Source organism: Pristis pectinata, chromosome X (genome assembly GCF_009764475.1).
Source record: "Pristis pectinata isolate sPriPec2 chromosome X, sPriPec2.1.pri, whole genome shotgun sequence".
Taxonomy (NCBI): domain Eukaryota; kingdom Metazoa; phylum Chordata; class Chondrichthyes; order Rhinopristiformes; family Pristidae; genus Pristis; species Pristis pectinata.
The window spans coordinates 1158679-1177253 of record NC_067450.1 but is presented as its reverse complement, the minus strand read 5'-3'; the positions used below and the strand labels follow the sequence as shown (position 1 = coordinate 1177253).

Genomic DNA, 18575 nt, shown 5'->3' with positions numbered 1-18575 from the left:
CAAAATTATGGGAGGCATAAATAGGATAGAGAGTCATTTTCACAGGATGAAAAAGTCATACTAAAGGGCATGGGTTTAAGGTGAGAGGGAAAAAGTTTAAAGGAGATTTGGGAGGCAAGTTTTTGTTTTATATACACATGCAAAGAGTAATAGGTGCCTGGAATGTGCTGCGAGGGGAGGTAGTGGAAGCAGAGAAAGGGAGGGAAGAAGAGGATATGAATCATGGGTAGGCAGATGGGATTAATTAGATTGGCATCGTGGTCGGTGCAGACAAGATGGGCCAAAGGGCCTGTTCCTGCGCTGTTCTAAAGTTTGACAATAATATCCTTTCACAACTGAAGTCTCCAAGAGTAGATGTACCATCCTGTGCAATAGTGACCGCAAAGATACCAGGTTTTTTCTTGATCTGTGCTGTTACTGACTGCTCTCCAGTGACCCCACTAAAGCATTCACACATTTTGGGGAGCAAGGGGCAGAGGTCCACATGACTATAGGCTTACCAGCTTGGAGTATTTGCCCTCACATTGGGGGAATTAGGGGTTGAGAAAACAAGGAAAAAAACCATGATGCATTACATGGCATTTTAAAATCAAAAGCAACTCAAAACTCAAAACATTCACTTCCTGTTTGAGGGAGTTGGCCTCCAGTTTTAACTGTAATGAAACAGATGAAGAATGTTCCATTTCCCCAAATGCAAATTTTGCCCAAGAGAGATCTCAGATAATTTTGCTTTTTTAAGAACTACTCTTAACTCACCAGTTTGAAAACAAAATAAAGGAACTACACAAGGTATGGCAGAATGCTCCACTTTCACACAAGGGATTAGTCTTTCATTCCAGCCAGACAGATGGGCTGCAAAGAGCATCTCTGTGGAGTGAGAGTGGCCTGGATCCATTAGCCCAGGTCTGGGATTGCAATGCAAAAGCACTCAGTGCCAAAATTGCAGGTTAAACACACAAAATGATTTAACTTGGTTTCTCTATTTTAACAACCAGGAATAGAAAAAACCTTAAGCATTCCAAGTTAACATTCAGTACAATTTCATCTACATTGCCTGCAAAGTGCCTCAGATAAGATCTTTATTAGTCACATGTACATCGAAACACACAGTGAAATACATCTTTTGCGTAGTGATTTGGGGGGGTGGGGGGGGCGGGGGGGGGGCAGCCCGCAAGTGTCACCACACTCAAATAAACATGCTGCTCAGTACACCAATGCAACTTTAATCACTCACCATCACATAGCTTCAGGATCTGGCAACACCTAAGCAGTTTTGTGCTGTCAGCTTATTAACCTTGTTCACAAGGAACTGGAACAACTGCTCAAGTGTATAAATACAGAACCATTGCAGCCAATTGACAAGACCCTCAACTCACAAGTTCAAACCTGTCCAAACTCAGAAGGACCCGGATGTTTAAAACGAAACACCACAATAGCTTCTGGAGTTTCCAGCAGCCAGACCCACTACTGTTGTAGGTTTGAGGAGGTGACTAAAGTAGTAGACAAGGGAATGTCCATGTATATTATTTATATGAGATTTCAGAAGGCTTTTGATGAAGTCCCCCTGATTGGAGATTGTTAACTGAATTTGAAACTCATGGATTGGAAGCAAAATTGGTGTCAACTGGCCAGGAACAGGCCAAGTGCCAGAATTCAAAATGGTTAATGGGCAGGTACTTAACTTGGCAGCATGTAACTCAGGAGTTTCGTTAGGATTTGTGTTGGGGGCCACAGATTTTATGCACCAAATGTATAAATGACCTATGTGGTGGAATAGAAGCTATCCAAGTTTGTAAGCAGCGTTGTAAACAAATTATGAAGATATATGAATAGATCTGGCAAATAAATAAAACTATGCAACTGGGTTTCAATGAAGTCAAGTGCAATATCATTCAATTTGGAGATAAGAGACTGCAGGTGCTGTAACCTGGAGCAAAAAACAAATTGCTGGAGGAACTCAGCGGGTCCACAGATGGATGCCTGACCTGCTGAGCTCCTCCAGCAGTTTGCTTTTTGCTATTATCCACTTCTGTCCTTAACAAAAAAATAGAGCTGAGAACTTTCCCAAATGGTAAGAATCTGGAAGCAATGGAGATCCAATGAGACAGAGGTCCATGTATGGGGATCATCAAAATATTAAGGCTACCCAACAATCAAAATTGCTCACATAAATAGGACTAGAAGCTAGAGGACGGACGTTATGCTGCAGCTATATCAAGTCCCATTTAACCCACATCTAGAGCACTGTGAACAGTTCCGAACCCCACATCTTAGAAAGGAAAGACTTTGGGGCAGTGCAGATCTGGTCTTGGAGGCAGTGCAGATTTTACAGAATGGACCCAGGAAAATAAGTATTAATCCTGGATGAACTCTCCCATACTTTGGCCAGAGTGAATTACACCAGTTAGAGCACCCCTACCAACAACGAGGCAGGTGGTTGCATCCCTAATCCACACAGCTGAGATCTGCCAACACCAGAGCAGAAATCAAACCTGCAGCTTTGGTGGTCTCTATGACACAACCACACATCAGACGCCAAACATCAAGAGCACTCCACAGTACTTAAACTGGCTGTATATCCAGAATAAAAACTTCTCACGTTGTGATGAAGTGCAGAACTGAGACAGCAAGATGGCAGAAACACCCATAGGTACAACCAAATTTGGACAACCTCCAACACCTCCCTTTAGCCTTCCATTCTGTCTTGTTGGCTGAAGGAGTCCGCCAAACAAGCAGGATTAAAGATGGGGTGCAAAAATAAAATGCGGGTTATGGGGAGGAAAAACTGACTCAAGGGTTAGCTGATCACAGCCCAGATGACAAATCAGGCCCCCAGGTAATCATTCTTGGTATGCAGCCTCAGACAAAGAATGGAAGACAGCCAACACAAACAAAAGTTTACCCCTGCGGAAACCCAACACCTTCAGAGAGGGAAAGGGGAGAAAAAAAGTGGATCAATTGAAAAAAATAATTGAATTTAGAAGATATCATGGCTTCTTTTCCAGCACTTCAGCTCAGAATAACTTTTCTGTATTACACTATTGCAGGCCATAAGCAAGTTGACAGCAGCCAGTTTAAATTAAACAGTAAACAGCAACAACCGTAGGATTTAGACTGCTCAATACCTGTATATTTCGCCTGTATCTCTTGAAATTGTGCTGGCACACAAACAACTTCTCCTGCATAAAGCGGCTATATTGATTGTTGATTTGGTCCAACAGATTTTGGTAGTGGATGGTGGCCAATGAGTAATTTGTTTCAGCCTTATCCCTGTAGAGAGAATAGAAAGACGCATTTCACTCCATTTTGAAACTGCAAGCACTCATCAATCACACTGCTTCATTCTCTGCCCCCATCTTTGGCTCCCTTGCTAAATGTCATTTTTTATTAAATCATGCAGCAGGCACCTCTGCCACTTTTGACTTGTGGGCAGTGACAGCCAACCTTTTAAAATCTCAAATCCAAGTCCCTTTACTTCATAGCACATGTTGTGTGAAAGTCGACCTGCACTGTAATAAAGTAGACAACAACAGAATCAAGGAGCGTACAATTAGTGCTTTATTATTTAACGCTAGTGGGAGTGAGGGATACAGAGAAAGAGTAAACAGTGTAACCCGACCTCTGGATTGATCCCCACTCAAAGATTTACATGATTGTGTCCCTCCTTTTATACTTAATCTAAAGATGCCTACGTGCAAAGTTGCACATACTTGGGCAGTTGGTTACAGCAAACTTTTAGCAAAACAAGATACCTGCACATCTTGCAGTCATAACTACAGTCACGCCATGGTTGAGCAATAACAGCCGTACATTGTTAACCCTTACATATCCAGTTACTTTTACAGCTGGGGCTTCACAAGATTATGCTCCACTGTTACGACCTTTTGCAAACACAAAAACCTCTGAACTTCTCTTCGCCCATCTCCTATACGTGGTCTAGGAGAATCTATCGACAGATCTTACTTGCAAGCTCAAAGTAAGCAATCGCTGCAAAGGTTATATGGACCTGGACCGAGTCACTGTCTGAATTCAAATGAGGAAATAGCAATGCAAAAAGGGCTGCGGCATTCATAGAACCCAACGCCTGTGACAGAGTCAACCCCTGCAGGAGAGACAAGGTGGGGCAAAGAAGGGAAACATTTTTTTTTGTTGCATTCAAGTTCAGGGACAAAACAAGGACTGAGGATGGTAAACTCAGTCTTTCTACATTTCTTAACAATGCAATCAGCCAGGTGCGTTTAAGCTGATATCCAGTTTTAACTATGTTTGTCAATAGGCATAGACTTCATAGAGTACGTGCAAACCATGATTCATTATTTTTTTAAAAATTAAATGACTCATTTATTTCCAAACATTTTTTGCCTATAGATCTCCCTGGATCACTCATCCTCCAGACTTCCCTTGGCTGAATTCCTAAAGAACCCAGGAAAGTTGTAAAACAAAATAACACAGAGAATATCCAAGCATTCTGGAGTCACATGGGACCAACATGCACTCTTTGGGCTATTCTCCAAAAGTCCCGGCAGAAAATATCACTCAAAACATATCTGGGCATCACGTTACACATTTCAGTGGTTTCTAGCCACTATAAAATCACAACACATACGTCAATTGCAAACATAGATCAGTATGGATGCAAACCTCATGCCACTGTCTCTACTAAGCTTTGAAAGGCCTGGTGCCCAATAGGAAAAAGAAAAGGCAAACACATCGATTCACGTGATGCTGGTGAATGAATCCAGCCCTCAGGAGAGGGGATCAGAGCAGACCAATGAGTAGGCCACCCAGCCCCTCACGTCTGCTCCACCATTTAATAAAATTAAGGCTGATCTGATTGGAACCTCAACTCCACCCACATCCCTACTGTCAGTAACTTTTCACCCCCTTAATAAGAAGCAATCTGCCTCTGCCTTAAAAATATTCAAAGACTCTGCTGTCACCACCCTTGGAGGAAGAGAGTTCACCTAAAGAAAAAAAAATTCACCTCAGTCTTAAACAGGCAAACCCTCTTCTGAAAAGTGACCCCTAGTTCCAGATACCCAACAAGAAGAAACATACCTCCCACATCCACCCTGTCAAGTCCCCTCATGATCTGAGATGTTTCAATCAAATCCCCCCCCTCTCTCCTTAACTCCAGTAGATACAAGCCCAACCTTTCCTCATGACACAACCCACCCATTCCAAGGATCAGTTTTGTAAACCTTCTCAGAACTGCTCCCAACACATTAACATCCTTCCTTAATACCATGCACAGTACTCCAGATGTGGTCTCACCAATGCACCAAAACAAAACTGAAGCATAACCTCCATCATTAAGGACCCTCACCACCCAGGACACGCCCTCTTCACGTTACTACCATCGGGGAGGAGGTACAGGAGCCTGAAGACCCACACTCAATGATTCAGGAACAGCTTCTTTCCCTCCGCCATCAGATTTCTGAACAGTTCACAAACACTACCTCATTATTCCTTTTTTGCACTATTTATTTTTGTAACTTACAGTAATTTTTATGTCTTGCATTGTCCTGCTGTCGCAAAACAACAAATTTCATGACTTATGTCAGTGATAATAAACCTGATTCTGACCTCCTGACTTTTGATTCATTTCTCCTCTGAATGACTTGGATGAAGGCAGGAAAACAAAACTAAATACATTATCTAAATGGTGAGAGATCGAAGAGCTCTGAGATGCAGAGATCTGGGTGGCCTCGTGCAAGATTCACAAAAGACTAGTATGTGGGCAAAGCAAGTAATTAGGAAAGCTAATAGAATGTTATCATTTATGGCGAGGTAAATTGAATACAAGGACATTGATGTGACCATATCTGGAGTACTGTGTAGAGCACTGGTTGCTGTATTTGAAGACTTAATTGCGTTAAAAGCAGCTCAAAAGAAGGTTTACAACTGATACTGGAAAGGTGACACAAGAGACTGCACATGCTGGAATCTGGAGCCCTGATGAAGGGTCTCAACCCGAAACATCGACTGTTCATTTCCTTCCATACACGCTGTCTGACCTGCTGAGTTTCTCCGGCACTTTGTGTTTTGCTCATGGAATGGTGGGTTGGCTTATAAGGTTGAACAAGCTAAGCCTGTATCTGCTGGAGTTTTAGAAGAACGATGAGAGGCAACCTTTTCAAATAGACAAGATCCTGAGGAGTCTTGACATGACAGATATGGAGAGAGAGTTTCCATGTGGGGAATCTAAAATTAGGTTCGCTGTTCAAAAAAAAAATAGACCCTCAAATTTCTTCTGAGGGTCATGAGACTTCCTCAAAGGGCAGTGGAAGCAGGGTCTTTTGAATATTTGAGGTAGCACAGACTCTTGATTAAAAAGGGAGGGTTAAAAGGTTTGTAGGTAGGTGGGAGTGCTGGGTTAAGGTTACAGTCAGATCAGCCATGATATTATTGAATGGTGGAGCAGGCTTGAGGGGCTGAATTGCCCAAACCTGCTCCTACTTTGCCTGTTTGTATTCCCTCCTGAACCGGATTCAGTCACCAGGACCACGTTACCTGTGCATTTAGCCTCCGACATAATTCTACATTGCCGAGTTTGGGCTAATGCTGTTAGTTGAAAGGAAAAGGATATAGAATCTGGACTCAAGACTTGCAGTCAGCAATTGATCCGCACAACTTGCGGCTGTATTCACTTGCTCTCCAGGGAACTAGTCAAATTTGAATGACTGGCCATGGTCTAACTCCCAGGGTCAGACTGCATTTCTCCACCTCACCAACTGTTCTACACTGCAAGCCAGGCAGTAGCACATGTAAATCAAGCTACTTATTGATATTAACCAAGTTCAAGTCAAAGTGGTTACTTCGTCCACTAAGCCACAACCTTCCACAAGAGGAATAATACTAAAGCTTTTAATGCTTATCTGAACCATTAGGCAAAAAGTCAGTTTCTGCACTCGGAGACAATGCAGTAATTCACCAATGGAGTATCTGCTCAGGCCTCAGTGAAGAACTCCAACTTGCGACATCCTGAATTAACAGTACAGTCACTTAATTTAAAAAAAAGCAAGAAAAATTCTCCCTTTAAGCAAGTTGGGTTTCTCCACGTCATCCACAGACAAGAGCTCTCTGTTGCAAGAATGCTCGAGTCACAGCAGAAGCCAGGCATATTCACAGAAGGAACAAAAGAAAATTAAAACAAAGTCACCTTTTCCATACCTCCTAGATGATGGAGACACTGATAACACTGGCAAGTGAAGCATTCAACACAAGGAATGCAGCACAACATTTACTTAAACAGAAATGGTTTCTTCTTTTACATCTTAACATACCAGTCCTGACTTTCAATCCAATGAGCAAGATACTCCCGGAGATCCATGGGAAAGGTCTCATCCTGGTACAGAGTGTGCAACTGCTCCAAGTACTTTGTATCCAGTTGTTTTAGCTTCTCCCACTGACTCATACTGCTAGGAAAAAGAACATTTGCATTAACCAAGGATCATCAATGGACTATGTAATAGTGCTGCAACCCCCACTGTGTACAATGTCTTATAGTTGCAAAAGGGTTTTGTTTGCATTGGCCTGGACAAAGTAGCATTAATGCTGCAATCAGTAGCACCCAACGTCAGCATTAACACCCAGATTAAGGTACAGCATGGGTTAGATTCAAAAATAACATTTCCACACTGCCCCAATCTACACGCCCGCACCCCTATGTTTCCTCTTTGTGGATTGGGTATGACTGGCAACATAGTACTGAACCACAGGCAGCTTTGTGGTCAAGATTTGAGCACACTATCAATTGGACTGGGACTGCCTAACCCTTGTTTCCACATAGGATAGTTAAAGCAAACAGGCACTTCCATCTTTAATTTGGAGTGGATTCCGATTTAGGTCTTAGAAGCAAAACGATATTTCTAGATACAGTCTGGAGAGTCATCACAATTCGTGCTTTTTCCACATTCTATTCAACTACAAATACAACCAATAGACGTCCTTAAAGAGTCAAAGGGGAGCTGGGTGGACTGCAACCACCCAGTTTGGAGGCAAAATCTTGCACCACGACTTTTTAAGGAAATGTAATGTATCAAAAATATTTCCCGATCACATCTCAGCCAGTATTCAGATCCCATCACTGAACAGTCACTGATCCAGCCAAAGAACTCAGCCACCCAGACTTTCAAATGGCTCCAATAGGTTAGTGTACATGTATCAAACCTGGCTACGATGTGTCGTATGGTTAAACAGCCCACTGACATTCACATGAAAAATGGCTACTTAAATCATGTTCTGGCGCCTGCCAGCATCTTTGGCAGTTGTAATATGATAATCCTAAGGGTAAAGGCTTTAAAACCAACTTTCATCCCCAGAGGGCCAATCTTTCAGGACCACATTCTGGAGGAATGCACTGACCCAGTTACAATATTGTAGACAACTGCTTCACATCCAAGCTGCAGGATCCTTTTGCACCATTCGAGCTTCACCCTCCAACAGTAGAACCAATCACAGGAAACTGCGTTGAACACATTCACATTAAGCATAGGGCCCAACACCATATCCAAGCACAATTTATAATTGAAACAGTGATGCCTGGATATAGTATCGGGCACTCCACTTAATGTGAATGCGTTCAATGCACCTTTTGATTTGCAAGTAGTGCCCAATGAAAAATTATATCATCTGATTTAAACAATTAAAATGACATGACTCAAATTTCACAAAGTTCCAACCACCCAATTCCCCAAACACAGACCATGTTCAAGAAAGTAAGAGCTTAAATAGAGATGAACACAAACAGTTCAGTTCTCCACCAACTGCCACGCTAGAAAACATTCCTCTTCTTTTACAGATAAAGCACGATGCCAAATTATATATTTACATCGTTTGCTTAAGCAGTCCCTTGAGATGGAGGATAATTTACTTCAACTCTGGTTTTGTGGGTTCTGAGGTGGCTGACAAGGCCAATGTGTGAACCACAGACTCTTCCACGGACTGGAACAAATGAAGCAGATGGGTGGGTAGGTAACTTGAAAGGTGCGGCACTCCTTTCATGCAGAGCCTGTGCACTCCCAATTCATGGCTTTGAGGTCCTCAATACCGTCCCGAATGCTCCCTCTCCTCTTTGAGTGATCATGACCCAGGGAACCTCAGAAGTCAGTGGGAACGTTGCATTTCAAGGAAGCTTTGAGCACATCCTTGAATCTTTCTGTCTGCCTGGTAATCTCTTCCCATGACCAAGCTTGGAATAATGTATCTGCTTCGGAAATCTGGTGTTGCACACACGGACACGACCTGCCCAAGTGTAAATAAGGGCCTGAGTACTGGGGATGTTGGCCTGGGAGTGACATCGACGTTGGTCTGCTGAGCTTGTACAAGAACACTCATCTTGGGATAATATACTCAATGGGACCAGTTGAGACGGGGTGCAGGAAAGGCAGCTCATTTTGGTACATAGTGTATGACCCAGAAACTGCATTTAAAACTCAAAACTCCAATGTGTTATCCAATGTATATTTTTAGACCTTCTAAAAATATTACAGGTAAGCTGCTGTTTATTGTTCATCCTCAAATGCCCATAGGGTAGCAGACATACTCTTTAACATGGTGAAGGAACCACTGTGGTGCTAATGGGAAGGGAGCTCCAGGAAGAAAGAATGGCAAAATCTCCTAGTTAAAATGGTGACATTCCTTTACACCCAATGTTTTCCCAACCTTTTTGGGCAGTGCAGTATGTGGGTTTAGGAGGTGCTAGTGAAGGACCCATGGCAAAATGGTACACTGCATCTTACAGTAAGTACACACTGCTGCCAGTGTCCTGATGTGGGTAGTTAACATTTAGTCTAGCATGTGTAGAGTAGAGCTGATCAAATGGAGTGATTTTTGTTCCTTGTAAGGCATTCAACCTCGAGTGCTGTTGAAGGTTCATTAAGCCAAATTAAAAGCATTTCTGACCCAAAGAGTTAACATTTGAGAACCTTGGGGTTTATGAAAGCATAGATAGAACATAGAACAGTACAGCACAGGAACAGGCCCTTCAGCCCACGATGTCTGTGCCGACCATGATGCCAAATTAAACTCGTCCCTTCTGCCTGCACATGATCCATATCCCTCCATTCCCTGCACATTCATGTGCCTGTCTAAAAGCTTCTTGAATGCCACTATTGTATCTGCTTCCATCACCAGCTTGTTCCAGGCACCTACCACTCTTTGTGTAAATAAAAACTTGCCCCACACATCCCCTTTCAACATTTCCCCTCTCACCCTTAATGCTATGCTCAATAATATTCAACATTTCAACCCAGGGAGGAAGATTCTGGCTCTCTACTGTCTCTGCCTCTCATAAAATTCTATCAGGTCTCCCTTCAGCCTCCGCCGCTCCAGAGAAAACAACTCAAGTTTGTCCAACCTCTCCTGATAGCACATGCCCTGTAATCCAGGCAGCATCCTGGTAAACCTCTTCTGCACCGTCTCCAAAGCCTCCACATCCTTCCTGTAATGGGGCAACCAGAACTGCACACAATACTCCAACTGCGGCCCAACCACAGTTTTATACAGCTGCAACATGACTTCCTGACTCTTATACTCTATGCCCTGACCGGTGAAGGCATTCTGGTGAATCTCCCAGTGATTATCTGGGAAATGAGGAAAATAATAGTCCTGATGTGCTTGCGATAATGTTGTTCATGTGTTAATAACAAAAAACTTTTTACTTCTCCACATTTACAACAGAGGGAATATCTATGGCAAACATTAAACACACATTACTCAACAGTAGGAAACACAAGATGACCACCATGCTAAATTATTTTGTTTACACTGCCCTGCCCTTAGCCAAAAGCAGATATCTGCACAAAAGTCTTAGCACAATTTGTGTTGCATTCAATAAGAGCTTTAGTATTCTAGGAAACAAAAAACAGAAAAAAAGGGAATTCTGTTCCACTCTAGGTCATCTGCTCTAAGGAGTGCCTCTGCAAGGAAGAAAGTGACAGGACAAGATATTGCCTAGTGATTAACATACAAGTGATCCAAACTAGGGAGTTAGGCTGCTTTAAGGTCTATGAAATTAATACAAGGCATATTATTTTTGTAGTGAAAAGAAACTTGAGTGTGTAAGGAGGAGTTTCCAGGTAGCTGGAGAAATACCAATACCACACAAGAAAATAGGAGCAGGAGTAGGCACTTGGCCCCTCAAATGTGCCCCACTATTCAATATGATCAGGCTGATCTCCCCCAAGCCTCATCTCTTCTGTCCCAGTTTCCCATAGCCCTCAATTCCTCGGTCTTTGAAAAGTGTATCTGCCTCCTCTCTAAATACCTTCCCTTTTGTTTCCCCTTATCTCTGCCTCTTAAATCTTTAATTCTTTCCAGCTCCGATGAAAGGTCATCGACGTGAAACATCAACCATTTCTCCCTCCACAGACACTGCCTCACCCACTGAGCATTTCCAGCATCCACAGTATTTTGCTCATGTTGTCATTCACTCTCTGGAGGTCACACACGAAGATTCATCATTTAAATGAGGGGGCAGAGAGCTGCTGATATCTGTGGAGCTCTAGGATCTATGTCAACCAGATACAGCGTGATATAGATCAGTTGCAGATGTGAGGCAGAGAAATGGCTGATGGAGCTTAACCTGGATAAATGTGAGGTGTTGCACCTTGGTAGGACTAATGTCAAGAGGTAGTACACTCTTTCGGGCAAGATCCTTAACAATGTTGATGAGCAGAGAGACTTGGAGTGCAAGTTCATGACTCATTGAAAGTGGCTACACAGGTAGACAGGGTGGTTAAGGCGGCTTATGGAATGCTTGCTTTCATTGATCGAGGTATTGAGTAATGGAGTCAAGAAGTTATGATGCATCTTTATAGAACTCTGGTTAGGCCACATTTAGAGTATTGCGTGCAATTCTGGTCACCTCACTATAGGACGGATGTCGAGGCTTCAGAGGGTGCAGAGGAGGTTGACCAGGATGCTACCTGGATTAGAGGGCATGTGCTATCAGGAAAGGGTGGACGAACTTGGGCCCTTTTCTCTGGAGCGGCGGAGGCTGAGGGGTGATCTGTTGGAAGTGTATAAAATTATGAGGGGCGTAGATAGGGTAGACAAGCAATATCTTTTTCCCATTATTGAGCGATCCAATACCAGAGGGCATGCATTTAAGGTGAGAGGGGGTAGGTTCAGAACAGACGTGAGGGGTATGTTTTTTTACTCAGAGAGTGGTGGATGCCTGCAATGTGTTGCCTGATAGGGTGGTGGAGGCAAATTCATTGGGGGCTTTTAAGAGGGGCTTGGATGGGCACATGATTAAGAGGAAAATGGAGGGATATGGGCATTCTGTAGGTAGGAGGGATTAGCTATGTCGTCACAACATTGTGGGCCAAAGGGCCTGTTCTGTGCTGTACTGATCTGCTCAACACGAGGAGCAGGGGGTGTCAGTCCCCAGTAAGGGTCACACTCACCGTGCCGGCCAGAGCTCCACATATTAGCACCAAGTGTCTGCACGGCTTGCCCCAGCCCACCCCACACCAACCTTCACAGGCAGCCTCTGCACACTGAGCTGTGGGGCAATGCTGTGAAAGCACCAGAGGGCAAGGTTTTGCATCAGGTTCCCAACACAGCAGTGTGTTGGAGTGGGCAGGGGTTTGTACTGGGTTCCCAGCAACGCAGCGCACAGCCCAGGCAGATGTCCTTTGTGGAAGTATGGGAGAGGTACACTACAATGCATCAAAGCTGTAGGGTCTTAAGGCACTGCATTAGTGTTTTGTGAAGGCTTTGCAGGCTCTTAATATCAAGAGCAACAAAAAAAGTGATGGTCAAGAGGAAATTAGAGCCTGTATAAATACCATGGTACTGGTTTTGCAAAACAAAAATCACGAGGTTGAATTGCATCATAATAAATTGTGAAATTTAATTTGATGAATCAGAAAATCTGTTAGCCAGCACCTGGAATCATGACTATAAAAGCTCTCAGATTGTGACAAAAACCTAATTTTTTTTTGGGACAGGTTTCTGTAATTTTTTTTTGCAGTCTTGGTGTACAATGAGACTCCAGTCCCATTTCACATGCTGATGACTTCAGGATAACTAGGACTGGGCAAGAAGGGTTGACGTTTTTTAATAAAAGAAATGAGCCTTCCATTGCCTCACATGCAGTCCCAACAGCACATGGGTAAATGGAACCCTGAACAGGAGTTTGCTTTCAACTAAAATAAGAGTTACTATAATCTCCTCCGTTCAGTTTGGAGGAAAAAAAACCAAAAAGGCAAACACAAGGGAGCTATATAAGGAGTTAAATTAAGAATGTAAATTGGTCAGATTACATTAATAAAGAAATTCACATAGAAACAAAGTGGTCCAGCCTTGACTATCAAGAGACATTAAAGACAGAATTAGACTAGTGAAAAAGGCTTACAAATGTTGCCAAGAAATCGCAAGTCCAAGGATCAGGAAAACTTTATATTTCAACACAGGAGGGCCAAGGCATTTATATGAGAAAATAGAACAGAAGAGTAGGCCAGCCCAAAGCATAAAAATCAGACTGCAAGTGATTTTTACATACATTAAAAAAAACAATTAAAGTTAACATGGGTCCCTCACAGACCAAGACTGGTAGAACTATCTTGAGAAAGAAGGAAATGACCAGAAATTAAACAAGTATTTGTGTCGGCCTTCACAGGAGACATAGAAAACCTCCCAGAAATGGTGCAGGACTGCAGGCCTGGCATAAATAAGGAGCTCAGAGAAATTGGCATCAGTTTAAAAAAAACTGGAATTGGAGAGATTAATGGGACGGGAAGGCAGTTACATTCCCCAAGACCCAATGACCTGCATCCCAAGATTTTGAAGAAGATGGCTATGGAGATGGCAGATGGACAAATTGTTATCTTTCAAAATTCCACAGATTCTAGAACAGTCTCCACAGACTGGAGGATAACAAATGTAACCTTACTATGTAAGGAGGGAGAGAGAAAACGGGGAACATTGGGAAAATACTGGAATCTTACTGAGGGAATAGTAACAGGGCAATTGGAAAATAATAATAGGATGGGATAGATTCGATGTAGATTTTTAAAATGCAAGTCACGTTTGAAGATTCTGCTGTTTTTGTTTTATTATTACATAGATCTAGAAGAATACCCAAGGGCAAACCAGATGTGGTGTATTTAGACATTCAGAAGGCGTTGAATAAGGTGCCACACAAGAGATTATTAAACAAGATTAGAGAACAATGTGTTGGGGTGGTGGGGGGGGGAGGGGTAAATAAACTGGCGTGAATTTGGATTGGTTAACAGACAGGAAGAGAATATGAATTAAACAGCTGATTTTTGGGTTGAGAGGCTGTGACCAGTGGCATGTCAAAGAGATTAGTGCTGGGGCCACAACTGTTCACAATCTTTATCAATGGTTTGGACAAGGGGCTCAAGTGTTATAAATCAATGTAGGTAGGTACTGAGAGGCTTCAGGGGGATATGGAGAGGTTAATGAATGGGCAAGGACACAGCAGATGGAATACAATGGAAAAAATGCAAGGTCACCCACAATAAAAGTAGAATTTTTTTTAAATGGTGAAAAATTGAAAGGTGGTCGGAGGGAGCCAGGCTTCTTTGTACAGCACAGCAAAGCAATTAGGAAAGCAAACAGTGTGTTGACCTTTACTGCAAAAAGATTTCAGTACCAGAGTAGATGTCTTATTCCAACTACATTGAGCCCAAATGTAGGCTACTGTGTACAAGTCTGGACTCCCTACCCAAAGAATATACTTGCAATGGAAGGAACATAGTGAAAGTTACCAGATGAATTCCTGTGATAGCAATTTGTCATCCAAGGAAAGATTAAGTAGACCAAAACTTAATTCTCTAGAGGTGAATGACAAGAGATGTCATTGAAACGTACAAAATTCTTACATTTCCTCTGGCTGCAATGTCTAGAGCCAAGGATCAAAGTTGCAAAAGAAGGACATAAGAAATAACCATTAGGACACAAGAAATTTCTTCCTCCAGAGTGGAACTTCAACCATTCGGTTCTTGAACCAACCTGCACAACCCTAATCACCACCTCAGCATAGCAACACTATGACCACTTTGCACCCCAACGGACTTTGTTTCTTCTAATTGTGTTAATAGCACAGTACAGGCCATTTGGCCCACTATGTTGTGCCAACCTATATAAACACCTACCCCATGATCAATCTAACCCTTGCCTCCTACACAGCCTATAACTCTCCATTTTTCTTACATCCACGTGCCTATCCAAGAGTCTTTTAAGTGTTCCTATTGCATCAGCCTCTACCACCACCCCGGCAGTGTGTTCCAGGCACCCATCACACTCTTTGTAAAAAGCCTACCCCTGACATCTCCCCTAAACTTTCCTCCTCTGACCTTAAGCTGATGTCCTCTGGTATTGGTTATTGCCACCCTGGGAAAAAGGTACTGGCTGTCCACTCCATCTTTACCCCTCATAAACGTATACACATCTATCAAGTCGCCTCTCATCCTGCATCGCTCCAAGGAGAAAAGCCCCAACTCGCTCAACCTTTCCTCATAGGACATGTTCTCTAATCCAGGCAGCATTCTGGTAAATCTCCTCTGCACCCTCTCTAAAGCTTCCACATCCTTCCTATAATGAGGCAACCAGAACAGAACACAACACAATACTCCAAGTGTGGTCTAACCAGGGTTCTATAGAGCTGCAACGTCACCTCGCGGCTCTTGAACTCAATCCCCCGACTACTGAAGGCCAGCACACCACGTGCCTTCTTAACCACCCTATCAACTTGTGCGGCAACTTTGAGGGATCCATGGACTTGGACCCTAAGATTCCTCCTTTGGTCCACACTGCTAAAAATCCTGCCATTAACCTTGTACTCTGCCTTCAAGTTCGATCTTCCAAAGCTTCTCTCTTCACACTTCTCCGGATTGAACTCCATCTGCCACTTCTCAGCCCAGCTCTGCATCCCGTCTATATCCTGTTGTAATCTACAGCAACCTTCTACACTATCCACTACACCTCCAACCGTTGTGTCATCTGCAAACTTACTAACCCATCCCTCCACTTCCTCATCCATCACAAACAGCAGGGGTCCCAAAACAGATCCCTGCGGAACACCACTAGTCACCGACCTCCAGGCAGAATACTCTCCATCTACTACCACCCTCTGCCTTCTGTGGGCAAGCCAATTCAGAATCCACACAGCCAAGTCTCCATGGATCCCATGCCTCATGACTTTCTGGATGAGCCTACCATGGGGAACCTTGTCAAACACCTTACTAAAGTCCATGTACACCGCATCCACTGCTCTACCTTCATCAATTTGTTTTCACCTGAGGAATCTAATACAAATAAATCAGATTGAAAGAAAAAAAGTGGAGAATGTTTCACAACCAGCTAAGAAACAAAAAAAAGGCCAAGAAAGATCACAGGGTTACATCAGAGCAACATTACCAGATTATGAAAGTACAAAGGCAGCACTGTACTGCACTCTGTTTAATAAGGCACAAGGGAATAACTAACCACCTTTGTGATACTTTCCTGCAGCTCTTAGGTGGTTTGTAATGTCAATGGATCATCATTCTAACATTCAATCACCAACACCATCCTAGTTAGCAACGTCAAAGTCCAGACATACGTGGACGAGGACAGAATTATGCTTGGCTATTATACTTTTTCCTTCCTTTTCTAGCCAGTCTCATGACTGGGCTGGCTGCCAATATTCACAGTTTATGACTCTATGTAAAGAATGTGTTCGTGGACAGGGCAATGGCATACAGAGCTAAAATTCAGCTTAAGTCAGCACAAAAGGGAGAGAAATAGAGACAACTTGTAAATATAAATGCCTGGATATTGCAAAAAGTTTACTTCTGTTGACCTAAGTCACTGAATGGTTTTCTGGAGATAGCAGTATTGCTGACAAAGATGTGCATAAATTAGGGATTTTTTAAACTTAAGAATTAAGATAATTTTGTTGAGATTCCTGGTATTTCAAGGATCTCGACTCCACAGACTCAGCATAGTGCTTAAATCATATCTCAATAAACTACTAACACAGCAAAAGCTACATTATGAATTTTTTAAAAATTCATCCTCAAGCCAGAGGGACTGCCTAAGAATACAAACCAAATTTTCAAAGCAAAGTAGTTGTTTGAAAACCTCAAGCCATTTTATTTTGTATTCTCATTCACATTCTCTCCTGGAACAAGAGCTCTTAGATGCTGCACAGGCTCATTAACAGCCCAACACACCTCAATTTCAACACTCATTCCAAGGCTGCAACTATATTTACATCAATCCATCAGGTTTGACTAAATAACAGAAAGTACTAAAGAGACACAAGAGACAGCAAATGCTGGAATCTAGAGCAACAAGCAATCCGCTGGAGGAACTCAACGGGTCGAGCAGCGTCTGTAGAGGGAGGGGGAAGAAATGTTATCAAGTTCCTCCAGCACTTTATTCGTCGAACCAGAAGACACCACTTCATCCAAAGGAAATATAGATTTTTATTTCATCTAATTACCCATAAATATAGTGACTGTCAAAATTTTACATTTTGGTGGGAAGTTTAAAAAGATGGCTGGTAACCAGCAAAGATCTAGGAACAATAAAAAATACCCAAAGCACCACTCCAGGCCTAGACACCTGAAAATTATTTACTGACATTATCAATCAGTGGTACCTTGGTGCTCTCGCTTCTGAGTCAGAAGGCTGGAGATTGAGGTCCCGCTGCAGTGTAGCCCTGCAGCGTCCTGATGAAGGGCCCCACCCCTCCCCACAGGTGCTGCTCGACCCAGTGAGTTCCCTCAGCAGATTGTGTGTTGCTCCAGGTTCCAGCGTCTGCGGTCTCTTGTATCTGCATCATCGTTATTGTTGTCGTCGTCGACTGCGGTGGTCAGGGTCAGGAGATATGTTTGAGACGACCGAGGTTCCCGTATACTCTGACAGATACTGAATAAACTCAAACATCAGACCAGACGAGGACCCCAGAATCATTACCATCATCAGGGAACCCAAACAATATTTCCCCTTCTTCTTAACTCAGCCTCCGTTCATTTACCACGCAATTAACATGTATAATAATCGAAAAATTTAAGAGATTATAAAATTAGGGAAAAAAAGTGCCGTTGAGTTATTACCTTACCCGAACTTCCTTGCTGAGAGCTAAGAATCATACAAAAATTATGTTATTGACGCAGATTTTTTTTTGTACGTGGCGGCTTTTCCTGTGGTTACTTCTGCTAGGAAATTTACATTAATCCTCAAATACTGTATAAAAATTACAGCGTTACAAACAAAACACGTCCAGCTCTTACAACAATTCAACACACACCCAGCTCGAATAGTTAAACTTGGTCCAGCCCTTCCGCCACCGCTATTTGCCTTTGGCATCCACATTCTAACAGTCCATTGGCTCATACTCCGATCAATCACCGCACTCTCGTCCCTCCGCTCCTGGTGTTTGGATATTAAATGAGTCAGCCTCAGTACGCCTTCTGATTGGCCACAGCAGAACACACGGCGGGAGGGAACACGCGCGGGAAGAGCGGCAGCTTCCGAGGCTCAAGCACAGATGATTTCGAAGAAATTGCGTCAGACGCAAACCGTGCGTGTGACGTCGAGATCCGTAAAAT

At 43.0% G+C, this 18575-nt stretch overlaps 1 protein-coding gene across 5 annotated transcripts in view; it reads right to left on the bottom strand.

The window, feature by feature from the left end:
* Positions 1-18293, bottom strand: part of LOC127566992 (signal transducer and activator of transcription 1-like) — a 69704-nt gene extending 51411 nt beyond the window's left edge. For 2 of the 5 annotated variants that reach the window (XM_052009587.1, XM_052009590.1), the window contains exons 1-3: positions 18086-18283; positions 7287-7418; positions 3126-3270 (exon numbers count right to left, since the gene is read on the bottom strand). In XM_052009587.1, coding sequence (XP_051865547.1) covers positions 3126-3270; positions 7287-7417 — 276 coding nt within the window. In that variant the 5' untranslated portion in view covers position 7418; positions 18086-18283. Of the gene's footprint in view, positions 1-3125; positions 3271-7286; positions 7422-18080 lie in introns of all 5 variants that reach the window. The other 3 variants (XM_052009589.1, XM_052009588.1, XM_052009586.1) reach the window with 3 other exon arrangements.
* Positions 18294-18575: the final 282 nt, after the last annotated feature.